Source organism: Aptenodytes patagonicus, chromosome 3 (genome assembly GCF_965638725.1).
Source record: "Aptenodytes patagonicus chromosome 3, bAptPat1.pri.cur, whole genome shotgun sequence".
Lineage (NCBI taxonomy): Eukaryota > Metazoa > Chordata > Aves > Sphenisciformes > Spheniscidae > Aptenodytes > Aptenodytes patagonicus.
In genome coordinates this window covers 76,719,113-76,739,071 of record NC_134951.1, presented here as the reverse complement: position 1 = coordinate 76,739,071, position 19,959 = coordinate 76,719,113, and the positions used below count along the sequence as shown (strand labels likewise).

The window sequence follows — 19,959 nt, the reverse complement described above, 5'->3', positions numbered from 1 at the left end:
CAGCTTTGATTGGCTGTGCTGAGACTGAAAATGCAAGTACAGCCTCCTAAAGATTAGCTGGAAATGAATCCCCTTTGATGTGTAAAGGGTCTCTTCAGAATGCTGGTTCTATCGCCGTTGCCTTTTCTGATCAGAAAATCAACTGAATTACAAGTAAAGGGTTTCATTTTAAAAACCCCTTAGGTCTGTGACATTTTTCTAAAACAATTTTTGTTAAGAAAATTGCAGCAACTGCATGTAATACGCTAAAAAAAAGAAGGTCTGAATTGGGGGTCTGCTATCCAGACTAAGTAGCTTCCCTTCTCCTTTCTCCCTGATCACCCTGCCCCAAGGTCTGCCTGTTCCAGGGATCACATGCCCTCTGACTCTGGGAATTAGGTGCCTGACTCCAGGCTGACTTTTGGCTTCTCCGTCCATTCTGGCAATCTGAGTCCCTAAGAGAAAGCCCAGTGAGCCAAAGTCACCTTCTGAAAAGACAGGCAGAAGTGGTGATGCCTGGTTTTGGCATCAAAGGTAATCGAGTCTGAAAGGGTTTGCACCCATAGCTCCCATTTCTCAGGAGGAAGTCTAAATCACCAGGCTATAGGAGCTCCTAGGAGGAAGTGCTATTTCCCTAAGGAGGTGCAGTCGCTGAATGTATTCTGACCATACATTCAGCTATGAGGGAACCTTGCTTTTCAGGGTTTTTTTGGGTTTTTGGGTTTTTTTTTTTTAAATCCAAAGATTATTTTAAACTGCCCAGAGATCAGTCATTTTCCAGTATTTCTTTGCATGGTGATCTTTAGTGTAAGTATTCAATGTCTCAGGACTGATTCAATGGGAACCCTACTATCTTTTCTGATTCCAGCCCCAGGCAGAGTTGCATACTGCACTCTGGTGTTAGGTTTGTTATTGACAGCATCGTTTTCTCATTTGGGATATGTACTAAATATAGCCAGGATGCATTGAGTGGAGTGAAACCATTCAAAGTGTACTGCCTACTTTTCATTTTACTGAACTACCATCTCACAAAGGTTTACTTAGGGAATCTTATTCATATACTCAAGACATACTTGATAGAAATTAAAGATGAACTTTAAGTACTAATGCTAATTTATTTCTCCTCTACACACATTAAAACTAAACAAATAAATGTTCCAAAATATTACTAGAAAAATTTGATGTTTAATGTTGACAGGTTATTATTTCAGAAAACCTATTGGAGAGATGGCTTGAATATGACTGACATGAAATGTGGTGCTCTTATGTTTATCTTTTTTTCTCCCCACTGACTCACTAACAGTATTCCTGTTGTTAGAGGTGATGTTTTCATAGATCAAACCAGTGAAATATACTCACCAGTAATACGAAGTAGCATCATATCTCACATGCACTGGATTTGAAGACTTACTGTCCTATTGACCACTTATAGATTTGTACTTTTGAAAATGCTTTGGGATTTAAAGTATGCAGTAGAAGTTTTCTTATCTGGATTAAAACTTTGATCTCTAGGCTTTTCAGGAACGCATGCGGTTTATTAATAAGTATGCTGTGAGAGATTCAGAGGAGCCCATAGCTGGGACTGAGACTGCCAGTTTAACACCCAGTTCAGGAGAAAGAGGTAAGGGTATAACTTTCTGTCAAGCATGTCTTCGGTTCATCATGTTCAGCTCCTTAGAAAAGACTTCTGCATTAAATACTGGTAGTAAATGGATAGAACAGCCCCGATAAAGGTGTCCAAATGCACAGTGGCATGCTTAGTCTCTATCTTCTCTATCCCCTCTTTGTTTTAATTGTTGCATTGCTCTATTTTCAGACACAGGTACAGCCTCACAGCTCTTGGAGGCTGCCAGGTTACCCTTAAGCAAACTTTAGGCAGTCCTTCTGTACTAGAATTCCAACTCTAAATTAACCTGAAACTTTTGGAAGTTCAGTGGAAAATAGCTGCTCCCTCAATTCCAAGTTGGACATCAGAGGTCATTAGTGTAGAAATATTAAAAAATTGTTTAGCAGCTCAAATAGCATGTCAGTAAGACACTAATACTTCTAACGTGCATTTTCTTTTTGTTAATGTTCATGGAAACTGTTCATGGACAGTGCTCTGGAAGTGAGGTGTCAAAAAGTGCATACTGAGTAGCATCAGCTTCCTGGCAGCTTCCATAAGTGTTGTCTAATTTTATTTAGCGGTCACAACTTCAATGGATTCTTCATTTGTATTCCCTGGCAATTACTGGACTCTGATGCAAATTTGAACTGGGTGCAAGGCTGCAAGGCTGTTTGTTGTTTCTTTTCTTCTGAGAATAATGCTGAGATCAGGCCATCACAAAAAGGAAAGTGTAATACCCAGTCTGATTGTGGCAATATCTGGTCATGGCTCATGTGCATGGAACGAGAACCTGTGACCAGTACATAACTTGATAAGATTAGTATTTTGCCAGTCAGGTAAGTAGTCCTCCCGGGAATGTTTCAGAACTTAAAACAGAAGTAGTCCTCACTTTATGCCTTAGACAAACACATCATTAGTTACTTCTTGCATTCCAAAGGAACTTGAAAAAATATTATTTCTTCTAAGTTACTGGATAATGACTTCAAAATTAATGGTTGTCTACCAAGAGCTTTGTTCTAAACTAAGCATTTGCAGTCTAATACAAAATCTCATGAAGTAAAGAGGTGACACCCCAATGACTTTAAGTTGTTGTGGTTCAGTTCCATAGAGTGCAGTAATAAGCAATAACGTGCTTGAACATTTCTGTAATGTTCAGTATCTTAATGAGAATTTTTATGTTCTGGAGAAGACTTTTCTGATGGGCAGTGCCTAAGGCACTTCCAAAGTCCATGTCACCCTTCTAGACCAACAGAGAAGGCTGGTATATTTGTCTATGTATAGACAGTAAATTTTTTTTAATGCTCGGAAACCTCTTTCGTATTTTTGGTGAGAAAATTCCACTAATATTTTAAATGCTTCAATTGATTACTACTATATGTAGGGTAATAAGAGAGTTTTTACGGAAAAAAACCTACTGCAGTCATCGTTAAATCTCATCAAATTTCACAGGCGTTTTCAGCACATCCAGATGAACTGAAAGAAGGAAGTGTTGGCATAATCACAACGCAGCTCAGCAGTGGCATGCTTAGTATCAGATATGTCATTGTATTGCGAGAATGCTACATTAAAGCATAACATGGTTACTATCCATGTGGTTTAAAAAAATTCTAAGACTTCAGAATTACAATTTTAAGTTGTCATGGGACTTTTCTTCTTTAGACTGGTATTTCCCAAACTAAATCTCTGCCCAAAAGGGAATACAATTTTCTTAAACTACAGCCAGGACTGAACAGATTTTTATTGACTTGTTTTTAAAATAAAATAGTGTGATTCCTTGCTGATTAGAAGTTGTTCTTATATTTTTTAGGCACTTTAAATTGAATGTTCTTGCTTAGATTTACAAACCTTCTTGAGTACTGTGGATTTAGCTAAAGTACATATATTAATTTCACTCCAGCATATGTGGGTTTTTTGCAGCATCTTTGATTCTATCATGAGTGTTGGAAATAAAAAGGCAGAAACATTATATCCTCTCCAACCCATATTCTCATTTAATAATGTATTTTGCTGAGCCAAAAGAAGAAAAAACTATGTAAGAATTTAGATGGAGCCTCCTAGCATAACCGAATAACCAGTTTAATCTGTTCTGTTGTAGATTCTCTTACCACAGGAAAGAAAGCATCACAAGCAGCTATTGACTCAAGCTTACAAACGCAGCAAAAAAAATGGGAGCCTATAGACCTTAGTCCTTACATGAGGTAAACTGCAGCAAGAACAATTAAGTCCCAGTGAAACACCAAAATGAAAGGCTGGCTAAGGATTTTATATATAGAAATTAGTAAATGCAATACATTTTTATGCACTTGTATCCTATCTGTAATTGGATGCAGTATAATAGATGTGAATTTAGACTTTATCCTTCACATGTCATTGAAGTAAGCTACAATTCTGTCACACACTTGTTAAAGTTGCTGTGAAAATCCTGGCCCATGTTCTATCTGTCCTTTATGTTGTGTACACAAAATCACTCAGTAGTGAACGCAGAAGTGTAGACGGCATCAAGATACGGTTTTCAGTTTTGATTTTCCTGGCATGGATGTGTTTTAAAATCTGTGCCTTCCTACATCCATTCGTAATTTATGTCCTTTCCTTAACATAATACATGTCAAAGGAGCTGAATCACTGCACTGCATGTAATGAGAACGTGACATCAAATTTGAAGAAAATGCACCTGCAGGCAAATATGTTTATTTCAGTGGTCATCTTGAAAGAAGCGCATATGAAGTTTGTCAGGATGTGATGCTAGATTCAAATGATGTATTTAACAAATGCAGTTCAGTTAATAATAATAATAGTTAATAGCTGAAATAGTTATATTAATTATATTCTTTATTCAAAAGAACTATATTCTTTATTACATGTGTTGATATGAATCTATCTAGCTAATATACATGCACCTGCATGTTTGCTGTGCTGCAGCTAGAACCCAGTTAATGCTTAAGTCCATTTGTATGCAATGTGGCATTTATGCAGCTCATTGATTTTCAAAAGACCTTAGAACATGCTGAAAAAATCCCCAAATTTAATTTTAAATTAAAAGGGAAACTGGTGTTATATTGAAGCAAATACATTAAAACAGTAGAAAATATGGCAAAATATCTTCCACAGGCTCAAGTCTTGTAAGCATTTCATTTGTCTTCAACTCCTTGACTTTTACACTAGTCATTTAAGTCAAATTATAAAAATATATTATCCACTTAGCTGCCATTATGCCAACGGCAAAAAAAAAAATTACATTTGTCTCAATGCTGAATTATAGTATCAAAAACTTCTGGAAATATGATATTTCTTGCAAATTAAAAATAAGTGTCACATGTAGGAGTTTTTCATATGCTCAAAGATGAGCATGATTTTACAAATATTTTTAAAATAGACACTCAAGTATTAGAAGACCTGGCCTCAGGAATGTACTTTCTCATCGGTGTTATATATAAGCAGAGGAAAAGTGACTCCTTAACCATATCTAACCATACAATGGTGACATTGCAGTATATAAGCCAAATATACGCATATATATGTTAAGAAAAATATACACCACCAAAAACTGTATTTGAAATGAGAGAAGTATCTTTGTATTTCCTTCAGAAAAACAATGCCTGAGCCTGCGCTAAGAAATAAGTCTATCATTCAACAACAAGAGATACGTAAAGTGGAAAAAATCAACCATTTTAGGGAACTTCGAGAGCTGGCTTTGGAACAAAGAGAAAAAGAAAAAAATGCCAGAGCTTTATTGAAGCAAAATATACTTGAAATGTATGAGAATCTACAGGTAGGTTTTCAAGATTACTTTCCAGTAACTATTACTGTGATATCCACCACTAGTATGAACATCTTGATCAACCATTCTCAAGACTTTTGTATTCAGTACCAATAATTAGAAACAGTGAACAAGCTTGAAATTTCGCTTGGGCAAAGGCTAAAACTGAAGGTCCTAGGGAAAAAAAATAGTACTACACAACATCCTTAATATGATATTCTTAGTACTTTCTTGATAGAGCTCTTTGCAAAAACACTATTTTAAGAATATCATGATAAAAGGATAGTTGTAAGTGAGAATAAATTGAGGATTTGACATACATGACCAGATGCATATTAGATAAAGCATCTCTGGTTTGGCTGGGTTTTTTTGGTTATACAATTGTATAGGGCTTTTTGGAAAGTAATAAAGAACAAGATAACTTACACAGGAGAACGAGGTGCTCCTAAGCACCATTCTTTAAGCAAAGTTAGAGAACAGTTTTCCTGGAATATGCATGATGCCAGCAAACAAAAAATTGGAATTATTAATCCTTAAAAAACTATGTCTATAAATTATAAATTTGGTAGCATTAGTGTAGGATCCGTTGTTAGGATTAACTCAGCCAATTCATTGCATATGAAATTGGTACAAATATCTTAACAAAATTGGCTTAACCCTTGAGTGTCAATAGGAACAAAATGTTTTGTTACACAGTGGTGATACAATAACCACTAGCAATCAGCTGGTGACTATTCAGCTGATTTTACATCACACCAACCTATTTACAGAAATCAATTGAAAACATCTCCTTAACAAGTTCCCAGACAGCCTGATTTATATTACTTAACTACAAGTCTGCAAGGCCATAGTTCTCTACCAGTGACTGTCTGAGCCTAATAAGAATGCATGTCCAGGTTTTCAGATGTTGCTATGATTTTGGATCATATATCATATATTAGAAGGGCAAATTTTTATTAAGAGTAGTTCCTTGGCTCTTTCTAGAAATTATGTCCATTAAAGATGTTTCACAGTATGAATTTAAAATCATAGAATCATAGAATCATAGAATAGTTTGGGTTTGAAGGGACCTCTAAAGGTCATCTAGTCCAACCCCCCTGCCGTGGGCAGGGACATCTTCAACTAGATCAGGTTGCTCAGAGCCCCGGCCAACCTAACCTTGAATGTTTCCAGGGATGGGGCATCCACCACGTCTCTGGGCAACCTCTTCCAGTGCTTCACCACCCTCAGCATAAAAATTTTCTCCCTTATATCTAGTCTAAATCTACCCCCCTTTAGTTTAAAGCCATTCCCCCTTGTCCTGTTGCAACAGGCCCTGCTAAAAAGTTTGCCCCCATCTTTTTTAGAAGCCCCCTTTAAGTACTGAGAGGCTGCAATAAGGTCTCCCCGAAGCCTTCTCTTCTCTAGGCTGAACAACCCCAACTCTCTCAGCCTTTCTTCATAGGAGAGGTGTTCCATCCCCCTGATCATTTTCGTGGCCCTCCTCTGGACTTGCTCCAACAGGTCCGTGTCTTTCTTATGCTGAGGGCTCCAGAGCTGGACGCAGTACTCCAGGTGGGGTCTCACCAGAGCAGAGTAGAGGGGCAGAATCACCTCCCTCGACCTGCTGGCCACGCTGCTTTGGATGCAGCCCAGGATGCGATTGGCCTTCTGGGCTGCGAGCGCACATTGCTGGCTCATGTCCAGCTTTTCATCCACCAGCACCCCCAAGCCCTTCTCAGCAGGGCTGCTCTCCATCCCTTCATCCCCCAGCCTGTATTGATGCTGGGGGTTGCCCTGACCCAGGTGCAGGACCTTGCACTTGGCCTTGTTAAACCTCATGAGGTTCACACGGGCCCACTTCTCCAGCTTGTCCAGGTCCCTCTGGATGGCATCCCGTCCCCCTGGCATGTCGACCGCACCACTCAGCTTGGTGTCATCTGCAAACTTGCTGAGGGTGCACTCGATCCCACTATGTCATTGATGAAGATATTAAACAGTACCGGTCCCAATACGGACCCCTGTGGGACGCCACTCGTCACCAGTCTCCATCTGGACATTGAGCCGTTGACCACTACCCTCTGGATGCGACCATCCAACCAATTCCTCACCCACCGGACAGTCCACCCATCAAATCCATACCTCTCCAGTTTAGAGAGAAGGATGTTGTGGGGGTCCTTGTCAAAGGCCTTACAGAGGTCCAGATAGGCGACATCTGTAGCTCTTCCCTTGTCCACTGATGTCGTCACTCCATCATAGAAGGCCACTAGGTTAAATGAGAGTTACTTGTGAATATGCATACTGTGCTGATTAGCACTTTTACAGTTTTTTCATCTGTAGACCACAGAGAACTATATAAAGGTATCCAGGTATCCCCATTTTCCAGGATGGAAATGTAAAGGAAGAAGTTTTCAGAAGTGTCCAAGTCCCACTTGCCCTAAGTCTCATGAAGGTCAATGTGATTTAGGCTCCTTTAGTCTCTTAAAAGACTAGAGCTCCTAAGCCATTTCAGCATTTCTGAAAACTAAGTTTTGAGGGACTTGTTTAAGACAACAAAGCAAGCCAGTAACTGAAGAGGGACTAGGCCCAGATGGGTAACTAGTCTGTTGCCCTATCCTCCTTTCACACAATTAGCTTAGTATGCCAGCAATTTAAAGAGGATTTTCATGAACTTTCTCTTCTTCTTCATGGTGAAAAGACTGACATATAGCTGTGTCACTGTGACAAATCAATAAAAATACACATAAAAAGAAAAGGAGAGATGCTCTCCCTGTGCTTACAGAGTCACAAAGTGAAACATAGCAGGAAGGATACAGTTGCTTGTGATGAAATCAAGATTCATGTGTTGAGGGGGGGTATTGCTGTTTGTTTTTGGCTAGGCATCCTTAGATGAAACACGAGGCAGAGTTCACAGCGTTCGGGAAGCATACAGAAGTAAGCTGCTAGAGGCTGAGCGCAGAAAACAAGAAGAGCTGGCAGCTCATGAAGCAGTCCTGCAAGCAGAGCAAGAGAGGAAAAGCCCAAATGCACACAAAAAAAAGCACGGAAAAGGTTTAGGGAAAAAAAAGTAATTGCTAGCACTAATGAATTGTATTTAACAGTTTGGGAAAGAAAGCTTACATGCAAAGATGAGAAAGAATGTTTATTATTTTCCAGTATTTTTGTCAACTATATCACATTTTATCTCTTTGCCTGGTGCTAGTGAAAAAAATTGATCTAGTATTCTTCTTTTTAACAAAGTGTTTGGTATTTTGCTTCTCACAAAGGTACTCACTACTATTAAAGTTTGTATGTTTTACTGGAATAAAATTTTGCAACAAAAATTCATATTCCGTTCAGATTCTTCTCCCCAAATCATGGTGTCTTTTGTCCTCTTTTTTCAATCAAAACAGAACCAGTCAAGAACGAACCAGAGTTGAAACACTGAATGTAACCTATCAGTTTTGAAGTCATTTAACTTGGCAGAAACATGAGCTCCTTAAGTGGATGACAATTTGTGGAGTTTATAATAATTAAATAGTGGCACACCGCACATTTCGTATGCAGGCATTGGAAGGCTTCCCAAAGCCTGGTTCACTAGGCACTCACACGCTTTCTGTGTACTGTAGTATTTTTCCCTTTCATCATTCTCTTAGGTGTTTTTGAATCTCACAGTAACTCTCTGTAGTGGCAAACTCATGGCACAACCTTCCAAGGCTCATTGAATACTCCTTAAAACCCTATTACTCTATTTATTTATCTTTCCTAAGCCATGTTTTGCCCACAGTGGCTTTGCTCAAAGTGATTACAATAGACCCTTGGGTTCCTAGACCTTTGGCTGGAATTTAAAAATGTTTCTTAAAGGTAGAACCAGTGTGTGAATGAAGTGGCAATCACAGGCTTTCTACATGAAGGGTAAAATATTTCCTCTAAGCTCTGGCTTCCATTAGCATAGAATTCCTATATTTTTGGGTATTGTCATCACACACAAAAAAATACGTGCATTCACACTCACTAGCTAGCACTCTGTAGTCAGAGACAACGGTCAAAACTCTTACAATGGTGAAAACTCTCTCTAGGCCAGACAGAGCTGTTTTAAATGGCTTTAGGAACTTCCTGCGTATGTAGTCACAAGCAGAAGCTTGGGAAGTTGGACTGCCTACATAGTGTGTACATACAATATGCCCAGGATGTCCAAAAGCATTTCATTATCTAGGCAACATGAGAAACCATGGGACTCATCTATTTCATGCAAATCACAACAAATTTTATCCTTTGCATTCTGGCCGCTGATACTGGCTAGCCATGGAGTTTGAAACTAGCCTTTCTTCTGCATCTTAATGACATACCAGATGTTCAGCTTCTGCTGGTTTTGCTCACCTCTGTTTTATCAGTACCTCGCTGCCTGGCTTGAACTCGACTCACTCCTCTATCAGTTCTGTGATGTCTGTTCTTTGTACATCATCACACCTACACACCTGCTGTGATGCCTCTGCCTCCATTCGGCCTCCTTCCTCCCATACAACGTAAACTAAACTAACTGGCTTGAGTTTTCCTGTTTGAAAAGGAGGAATTGAAACCAGAGTCCTAAAACCGCACTGGTGATTTTCATTTCAAAGAGCAGGAGCTAAGTTTTGCTTTGACCCATACAGGCTGCAAATAAAAAGCCTGTCAGTCTTGTGCTATAATTGCTCTGACTTTGTCCTCTCTATTTTGGAATATGGGCTATACTGCTTCATAATATTCCATCTTGTTTCCATGGCAATAGCACGTGTTGGTTGTCTTCTATGTGAATCTCTAATGAGCTTCTGTAGAGGAAGATCAAGCTGAAGTTCTGTTCTTGATGTCATTGCAAGCGTTATAATGACATTCTGTTGTAAAAATCAATCCAATTCCAAAAGCCAGCATAATCGACATCTAAATGTCAAAAATTCAGCTAATAACCTGCATGATCACAACCCATCCCCGCATGTAATCAGCCATAAACTGACTTAAACTCAGACACAGTGCACTCAGATCCACATTATCAAATCTAGTTCTGATGTTAGACACAATTCTAAGTTTCATAATTTCTTCATTTTAAAGAGTAATGTGGCATCGTCAAAACTGCTGTGTGGTTTGTGAAGGTCTCTATTGGCTCATTTATCATTTCAACAACGCAGATATGAGGGAGTGAATTACTGTCACGCTGTTTAATTGCATGTACTTTGGAGTACGTAATGTTTTAAGAGAAGCACAGCAGCAGTCTTATTAAATCCCTGTGCATATTCCAGAAGAACAAAATATCCACTTACTTCATAATGGAGCCTGGGAGAGAAAAGGCCTTGTTTGGATTGTGCCAAAGAATTTACATACACTGGACCCAGGAACAGACGACTGATGAAATTTCATATGCATCAGTTTTACATCAACACAACAGCTTTTTACATGCTGCACTATATTACAGGCTAAGTCAGTGGGGAAAGATGTACAAAAACTAAAACAAAATGTAACTGTATTTCAGAACAGCCATTTGCAGTAATTTAAGGAGCCATCATGTTTAGCACTTTACTGTAAGAAAAACAAACAAGTAAAGCTATACGTTGTGTTTTAATTGATAGGATTGTTGCCTCCAGTTTGTAGACCAAGTTGCCCAGCAGTCAAATTGTGTGTTCACATGGATAAAGCACTTTTATTCTTTTGCTCTTTAGGAGTAAGACAGCTTTTAAGCACTATAATTTTATGAAATTTAACCAGCCTTTATATCAAAGGAATTTACTGCCTGTATTCAGTGCAAGAAATTGCTCAAATTCTGTTTTTACAGATTGTACGTTTCAGAAATATGCCATATTGCATCAAGCATGCATATTTTCTTAAGGTTTCCTGAAATAAAAGCTCTGGAATTTGGATAGTCATCGTTCCTGCTTATAGTCAGCTTGGCCATTCAGGGCCAGATTCAGTAGGAGCGTAAGGACAAGCTTTAAGTTCTGTGCTCTCTTATTCAGTAAAGAACTTCAGCAAAGGACTGAAACACGGGGTCAAGCCCTTTACAGAACAGAATAGATAGGGAGAGCTTTTCTGCATCAAGATATGATTGCTCGATCTTTTAAGATGACAGTCGTTTTGGAGGTGCAATAGAGGAATGGCTGCATCAAAGCGTACTTTACCAGGTATCTGGTTGCTTCAAGTCACAGAAGAGAGGGTTTGGATTTCAGGGAGTGGGAGCAGGGGTTGAACAGTTGCCTTCTAATATTTCTTATAGAAAATCATCCCTGAGAAAGTTTGCACAGTTTGTAACTTACACAGCCTCTAATTTTTGTTCATGGAAGGACTTTGTATATGAAGAACAGCACAGATAGATAACTATGTCGATCTCTAAATGTTGCAGTTTAGTTGTCTTGTGACTTAGAGAGTTGCATACTTCTCCCCTGAAATGCCAAGTCTTACTCCTGAAGAAGAGTAGGGCAATAGCCATCTCTATACTAGATGAAGAGGATGGGTTACTCCAACAGCTCAGAAATCCTGATTTGTCTCTGGCAGAAGATTGTGTGCTTCTGACAGAGCCGGTCTCCAATATTCTGGTAAGATTTTCTTTTTGTGTTTGTGTGATTCTCCCATACCTTAAGTACCTCCAACTCATCAGCCAAATACAGAGCTAATTCCAATCTCTGTGTTTAAAATGCAGTAGGACAGTCTCGTAGTATCTGGTCATTGCTGAGGACTTGCATAAGAAGAAGCAGTTTCAGGAATCAGCACAGTGGCACGTGAGAGACAAGCCTGGCTTTCCTCCTGGGGACCGGCTATGCAGTTTGAGAGACCTGATGAGCTTAGGGCAATACTGGAAATATTTTACAATTACACTTTGTGATTGGCTGGAATTTTGATTAAAGATTTAGACATTCTTTAGAGCAGGGGGACATCTTTAAGAGCATCTTTACGGTTGAGCTGCATTTTTGTAGTGGTAAAACAGAAAGAATTTGTTTACTGTACTGATTCCTGATATTCATTTCTCTTTCATATGAAGTATAGCCAGCTATACAAAAGAAAATGTCACTGTTCAGCACAAGTTTTGAAAAGTTTTGATGGAAACTGCAAATGCCACAGGCGAATGAAAACTTCTCAACATGTTAGACTGCATTGTGAATAATCCCTAAAGAATTCCATAGATTTTGCTTGCTTTACTTCTACATTTTAAGAAGAAAGGTAGTATTCACAAAGCAATGCAGGTACCTGAGAAAGAAATTAAGTCTTTGACTTGATAATTCAGTTTAATGGGGAGTAAAGTTAATTTAACTTTACAGAGTTAATCACTTCTAATAATTCTTTGCAGGTGTGTTCTGCTAAGCTTTAGCAGTTTTCAGTGCTTGATCCTTTTCTTTTGACCAGCTATTATGAACTAGAAAGGATCTTTTTCATTAAAATACGTATCTAAAGTTCCTTTTTAACGCAAGTAGCTTCATTAATCTTCAAATGACTTGTCCCATCTGCTTTGCTTTAATTTGGCTGGCATTTACACAATGAGTTACAGACCAAAAACCAGACCAAACCCGTTCCAGGATGCCTCGCTGCTGAGACAAGCAATGTGCTGTGAAATCAGGCTCAGTTCTGAGCTGCCAGTCTGCTCACCCCGGCAATGTGCAATTTACCAGCTATGTAAGGTCTCATTTTAATTCAAGGAAGAGACACAGCATTTATGCACATGCACAGCATTTCCCCTCCAAAAGGCAAAAAAAGTGTCTACATATTTTGTCTGGCAGAAAACATAAGAGAACAGCTTTGCATAATCACACAGCAGTTTGCAGAATGAAAGAAATCTCACTTGCAGAGCCCTTTTTTCCTCTCATTCATTTCTTGAATCAGCCCTAATAGATTCACAGTCCAGGTAATGTTTCAATGATTTAAATATTCTCGTTATTTGCAGAAAAACAAGATGCTGTTGTCCTCAAAGGAGGACAAAGACAGGAAAGAAGTAGAAAGTCAGGGAAGGAGAGGAAACAGTCTGCATTGTACGAAGTGAGACAATAGCACAAAAGAAAGGTGCATTGAAGATGTTACTAGCTAAAATACTAAAAAGAGATGGGCAGGTTGTCAGGTAGGACTCAGAACCTTTGATTTCTGTGGCAATAAGAATGTGGTCAGGGATAGCGGTTCAGGGACTGGCAGGCTAATCTGAGTATGAGATAATGTACAGACCCAAGCGTAGCCAGGACATGTCACTTCAGGTCAGGTCTGGATGCACACTCCTCTTTGAAACCAGGGCTCCTCTGCCCAACACCTGGACTTCTCCCTAAGGGCAAGCACCAAAATGCTCACTCTTTCGGGGACACACGAGAGGTGTTTGCCTTGCACGTGGTAGTCCAGTGGGTGCAGCACAATCCATGGAAAGCGATAGCTGGGCTTTTGTACCCTCAACCTGAGAGAGCTGAAGTGGATCCGTGGGTGTGTGCCCCGCTCAGCAGGACAACACATACATCTTTCCCAGCTACCCTTGAGTTGGGGCCACCGTGAAATGCTCACAAGACCAGGTATAGAGCACAGCAAGAGAGAGCCTGACTGCAGGTCTGAGCCAGCCTGTTGCAAAGCTGGAATATGTGAGAAGGCAGGATTCAGCAGCTGCACGTTCAGGGGTGTTGGTCAGGTTTAACTTGCTAATACATCAGATAAATGAAGCGTCTTGCTAAAGAGACCACTGCTTTGTTGCCTGGAGTGTCCTAGATTTAATTTCCATTCCATGGATGGCCATTTTACAGGTGGCAAAAAACAGAAGACATCAGCTACAGACAGGGTACACAGGCAATCAAAGCAATCAGCTGTGGCACGGCTAGGAGCAACCAGAACTACTTCAGACATAGAGAAAGCAGAAAGTGCCTAAAGGGACACAAAGGGGCAGTGAAAAATCCATCCTTCCTCTTCTCTACTCTGCCCATGCCAGAGACCACAATGTAACTCCGTCCCTTCAGCTTTAAGGACACAAAATTCTTTTTTTTTTTTTTTCCCCCACTACAGAGAAACGTCGAGTTGGCTCTGGAGACAGCTGTTGGCAGAGGCTAGAACCAGAGATCTAGAAATGCAGGAAAGACTAAAGCTGCTCCACTCCCAGCCACCTGGGTAGACAAGGGGATGAAAACTTGTATGTCACAGGGTTTTACATATCCTGTAATAATATGATTCTTGGGAACTAGAGAAAGGTAAGAGACCAGAAATGAGTCACAAGTGCCTAAAGCAATGCTTCTACTTTTCTCTCTTACACCACAGAAATGGGGCATTAGGGGATGTGAGGTTCAGCTAATGAAGGAATCAGAAGCTGCTTCCTCTCACCTTGTCCTTACTCTCGATAGAATGAGTTTCACAGCACTTCCCCATCATCATCAAAAGCATTAGGAAAAGCAAGGGACTGCTTTTCTATTGTTCCAGTGCAAAAGCTTAGTTCCTGAAAGCACATTTCTCAGACTTGCTTAAGTGGCTTCCACCTATTCAGTGTTAACAGTTTCAAAGACTTCATTGGCACCTTAGGTTTTTTGAGTGTTTTCTTTTTTTCTCCCATATATATTACTGGCTTAACACATTCCAGCTGCGATGTTGCAGATGGAAACTGTTTTGATAATTGATGCTCTGAAATACCATTTATGCATAGACTGAGATATTCAAGTGCTGTTTAGGGTGTTTGTCCGTCTCTATCCATATCTGCTTTCTCTTAAAGACTGATTTATTCACCACAAAACTAAAAAATTGAAAATCTGGAAACATGGCTAAGATGAGAAGAATGCATTTCCCCGTCATACTATTTACAAACTGGATGCCCAGAAAAGCGAGTCAAGATGAGGTGTCGTTCTATTTCCAGTCTTCTCACTGACCTTAGCAAGAGCTAGAGGTCTATTATTTTCTCCCACATGTCTATCAGCACATGTGTGCCGAGTATATCATCTATATAATTTAACACACAGTCAGCACTGGTACAACAGTGTGGACCTGCAGTGCAGAACAATTGCAAATCAGGTGCGAGACATTTTGTAAGATGAAGTCCCTGCTCAGTGGAATTCAGCTGGAGTTTTGCTAAAGGGCAGGACTTTGCCAGTAGAATGCACAGGGTAGGACTTTGTGAGGTATCACCCTTGACAGTCCAGTTAAGTACTTTGCTTTCAGATACTCCAGGGCCCGAAGTTTCCTTGTTCCATGCTTTTTTACAGGTTCCACTGGTTTCATTGCTGCTTTCATGTTGTACCCTAGTAGCAGTGTGGCTAGATGGGGAAGTAATACAGATAAAGCGGAAATGATTTTAAATAGAAACCTACAGAAAGGTTGTGCCACACTTTTTTTTTTATCAAAGACAGTACAGGTGGTATAGGGGCAATGCGTAACTCTGGCCAGCTAAATCTGGAGGCTTAGTCATTCAGCCACTTTTAAAAATTCATAATGATGATTGTTGCCTGGAGGAATTTCTAAAATTAGATGTAAATTGTGTCAATGCCAACAGGTAATATACACCGTGAATAAGGTAATTACGAGAGTATTTAGCTTACTAAATGGCTTGTGATTTTTTGTGTAGTCCTAATGCTGCTGTTTTCTCATGTAAAAATCTAAAATGTGTTACTTATTAAAACAAAATACGACAGCTTTACAGTCATTCTGAGGAGTCTAACACCTTCTACCCCTATCAGGTGTTTCTGGTCTCATAAAAATACAAACCAGGCAAACACCTGCGTGCACTCTCGGTGCTTCTTTGACGAACTGAAGATCTATTTTTTTTCAGAGCCGTTGCCAAACGAAGTGTCTTTCCACCCCTAGCTTAGACCCCAGCACAAGCCTAAGGCTGCCCAAGAGCCCGGGCCAGATGCGCTAGTCTCGTCTCCCGAACGTGTTGTTTATTAAGACCCCTCGCCCGTAAGGGCTGCTTTTCCCTGCGGAGCTCGGCTCGCTGAGGCTCGGGCCGAGCGCCGGGCGCTCCGGCTTCTGGCAGGGGCAGGCGGCGTCGGGCACAGCCCCTGCCCCGGCCGCGCCTAAAGCCAGGCCAAACGCCGAGCGGGGCAGCGGAGGGGAAGCGCTGAGCGTCAAATGGCTCGACCACCCGGGAAGGCCCGGCGGGGCCTGCCGGATCTGCTCGCTAGAGGGAGGTGTTTCCATGCCTGCCGCCTGCCCGAGCGGGCAGCCGCCCCCCCGGCCCCGGCCCCGGCCCCGCGGGCCCCCCGGGAACGCGGGCAGCGCGGGGGGCGCTTGCGGTGCTGCCCCCCCTCCTTCACCCACAGGCCGCTTCCACGCCTGCCCAGCCGCCGCGCTGCAAACTGGGGGGGGGGGGGGGGGGGTGGTGTTACGGACGGACAGGGGGAGCCGAGGGGAGCTCCGCTCTGAGCCGTGCCCTGGCCGGGCTCCACCGAACCCCGCTCTCTGAGCGATTCGCGGCTGCGAAAGAGAAATGCTGAATTTCTAGCTGACCTGGGCTTATTTCTGAGAGACGGCAGGCAAGGATAGCTATCTGCTTAGTCTTTTATTTACCCCAGAGCAAAACATGTACTCGGTTTTGAGTAGCGCTATAAATACACAAAGTTAGAAGTAATAACTGAAAGGCACTGGTCTGCAAAATAACAAAAGTGTAGTGCTTTCAGCTAGGCCCTTCAAAGCTGTGCCCTGTCTTGCCCTATTCTACTTTCGAAGGAGAATGAATCTGTGTGAACTGGAAGGATTTTGTGTGGCTTTCAATCCCTCTGCCCGTTCAAAGACCGCATGTGTAACTGCGCCACGATAAATCTCAAACACAGCTCAGCCAACCAGCGGGTGAATCCTCACTGCTGCAAACCCCCGTGAATGCAGACGCTGCCTGTGTCTAGCTTTAGTTGCCTCAAGCCTTTGATCCTAGAAGACTTTCCTACTTCTTGTTGCCGGTGCTCGGCCAGATGACTGATCAGCTGACCTTTCTCCTCCGGCAAGGTTGACAACGGTGCACAGTATTGATCTCACTGCAGTACAAGAGGTGCAGCTGAAATACCGATAGTCACTTACCTTGCACAGTGTAGTGCAGTGAACTTCCAAAAAGTGCAAGTGCTTGTTCAGGAGGCTGATAGAGTAAATCATTAAAAATACCTACTGTCCATTGTGCCTCTTGACATTCATTGTGCTGTAGCTGTGACTTGTTTTATTGACTCATTATAAGGATATAACGTACTGGGCAGTCAGTAACTTGCAGAGGGAAGTATCTGCTGTCCCATAAATTGTCCCTCTAATTTTGTAACGCATTACAGTTTAAAGGCAGTAGATAATATTCCCGATCAGTTACCAAAAGGTAGGTCTCTAACTAAAAATGACTTGATTTTGTGAGGAGCTGAGGAACTTGCTTCAAATCGGGGCACTGAAAATCAGGCCGGTTTGAATTAACTGCTGGTGGAGTCTAGCTCTGAAAATACGGGCTGCCATCTCCGAGTACAAGGCTTGCCTTTTAAAACAGATCCAGGGAATGAACAAGCATAAAAATATTCCAGGCAACTTCAGGGTACTATTCAGAGGCACTGACCCTACCTGCGCCAATGAGGAGCATGACCTGAAGGCCATCGCCTTGAATGAAGACACAGTACAAGGTGCCATCTCCACTGGGTGTGCATCTGCTTGGCCCTGGGCAGGTTCTTCAGCTGGAACACCAAATCCACACTCTGCGTGTTGTACAAGAGGAAAACGGGGGATGGGGATAAATGAGCGTCTGTTTTCTCCCCTCCAAGTACTCTTGCACGGACTGAGTAGCTAACTGTACAAGAAAGTTGAATCATACCAGGGGCTGCTTAGGTTTTTGAACAGCTGATTGACCTTTTCCTTCCATTTATGAATCTGATACATATTAGTATGCTGTTTTCTTTCAGCAAATTTTTGAGTTGCAGCATTGAGAGCTACAGCAAACCATTTACATTTGTTTTAAGTTTTGTTTATTACTTATTTTTCAAATGTCAGCATGCACCAAAGGTCTGCAGGAGCCCATCACTTCTCAGGGACAAGATGACTGCGAGAACCTTCTGATGGGGAACAGTCCGTGCAGTTTTCTGCCTACAAAAAACTTTTTTTTTCCCCCCAGTATGTGGGCAATAAGAGAATATCACAGATTAAAAAACAGATTGAAGCTCTCATTGTGTTTAAGCTGCAGTATATATTAGGATATGGCATTTGTCTAATGATGAGTCTTATGGCTGAGGTGTTAAAAAAGAATTAGTCTAGGCAATTTAGCCACCAGACAGCTCTTGATATTAACAGAAGCAGTCTGATTGACTTTGAAAGTCTCCAATTGTAATCCTTGCTATAATTATGATTATGCTTCTCTGTAGAGCACTACTGAGCCTCCACTTTTGACTCATACCAGATTCCCACTGAAGTCAGCAGGAGCTGTGCTTGAGACGGGGCTCTCACAGGCAGTATTGTTTGTCCAAAAGTAAACAAGCTGTGTCTGCAAATTGGCTCCCTAATATGGACTGGTTTCCCCTTTGTATGGTAATAGTTCTAATCAGACATACAGCTTTTACTTTGTACTGCCACAGGAACAAGGTAAGGTTTAAGGGACCGGTGGCCTGGAGTCTCATTTTCAGATTTGTCCAGCACTGCAAAAGTCTTAACTAGACTTTTCAGGCTGGTAGATTTAGGGGCTAGCTTGAGTCTCTTGAGTCTCCATCCAATAATTCACTATCAAGAATACCCTGCTTGCCTGCAAATCTTCTCCTCATTAGTTTTTGGACAGACAAGTAAAATATCTTGAATTTATTTCAACATCATGATTAAAAGGAGGCGAGTAGATTTACTGCGAGAGAAGTAAATACTTGGGTTTATTGTGGAAGGCTTACACGGGAAAAATCTATCTTCATCTCCTTACCTACTGCATTATATACTCAGGAAAACTCCGCGTATTGATTGTGGGTGAAGTTGTTAATTGCCTGGCCAGCACTGCAAGCGAGGAAACGTGTTTGGGAAGCAGCTTTCCATTTTTGTAGAAAAAGGGGAAACAAAGACCATAAGCCGGGGAATACCTGAAATAGCAAAATTCATGAGACTATCATTATTCATGTTAAGATGCACAATGTGAGAGGAAGATCTTCATATTAGGAAGTTTCTGCAAAGGTTAGCTTGCTGACAGATTGCCCCCATTATCTCTATAATCACTTGCTAAGCTGTAAAAATCATAAATCTCTCATCTTGCAAGCAGATCTGTGGAAAACCAATCCCGTGGGATTCTGCATGGCCCTACCAGCCTGTTCAAGTCAATCGGAGGACGGGGTTAGGGCTGCCATCTCAGGCTATGTTTGAATATTGTTGTATTCTCTTATTTCTGGGAGAATTGGGGTCTTCACCCCTTCAGTATTTGTCTGGGCATCAATAAGCACGTAGATCCACAGTTAGAAGTATGTGGACATTTCTTCATGGAGAGTTTTCAGAAATATAATTACAACTGTCCTTAAACACCATGTTCTACACTTGCCTGTGTCCTTTGTAGTGCTCTGCTACATGATGGCTGTGTTAACCTAAAGCCACACCAGCGTTTTAATCTCAGGCTTTTTTTTTACTGACTCCTCTTTCCAAAATTTGCAGTATCAAATACTTATAGTCAAACACTGAAACAGAACGGAGAGTATCACTCAAAAAGTTTTCTATTGCAGTGGTGGCTACAGCATGTTACCCTGCGGTATTTGAGCACTTGCATACAGGAACGGTTTCCGTC

General features: G+C 41.2%; 1 protein-coding gene across 1 annotated transcript in view; it reads left to right on the top strand.

The window, feature by feature from the left end:
- The window catches only part of ADGB (androglobin), a 134,128-nt gene extending 125,625 nt beyond the window's left edge, over positions 1-8,503 (top strand). Inside the window, exons 32-35 of the mRNA XM_076335522.1 lie at positions 1,492-1,606; positions 3,681-3,783; positions 5,171-5,354; positions 8,201-8,503. Coding sequence (XP_076191637.1) covers positions 1,492-1,606; positions 3,681-3,783; positions 5,171-5,354; positions 8,201-8,392 — 594 coding nt within the window. The 3' untranslated portion in view covers positions 8,393-8,503. The remainder of the gene's footprint in view (positions 1-1,491; positions 1,607-3,680; positions 3,784-5,170; positions 5,355-8,200) is intronic.
- Positions 8,504-19,959: the final 11,456 nt, after the last annotated feature.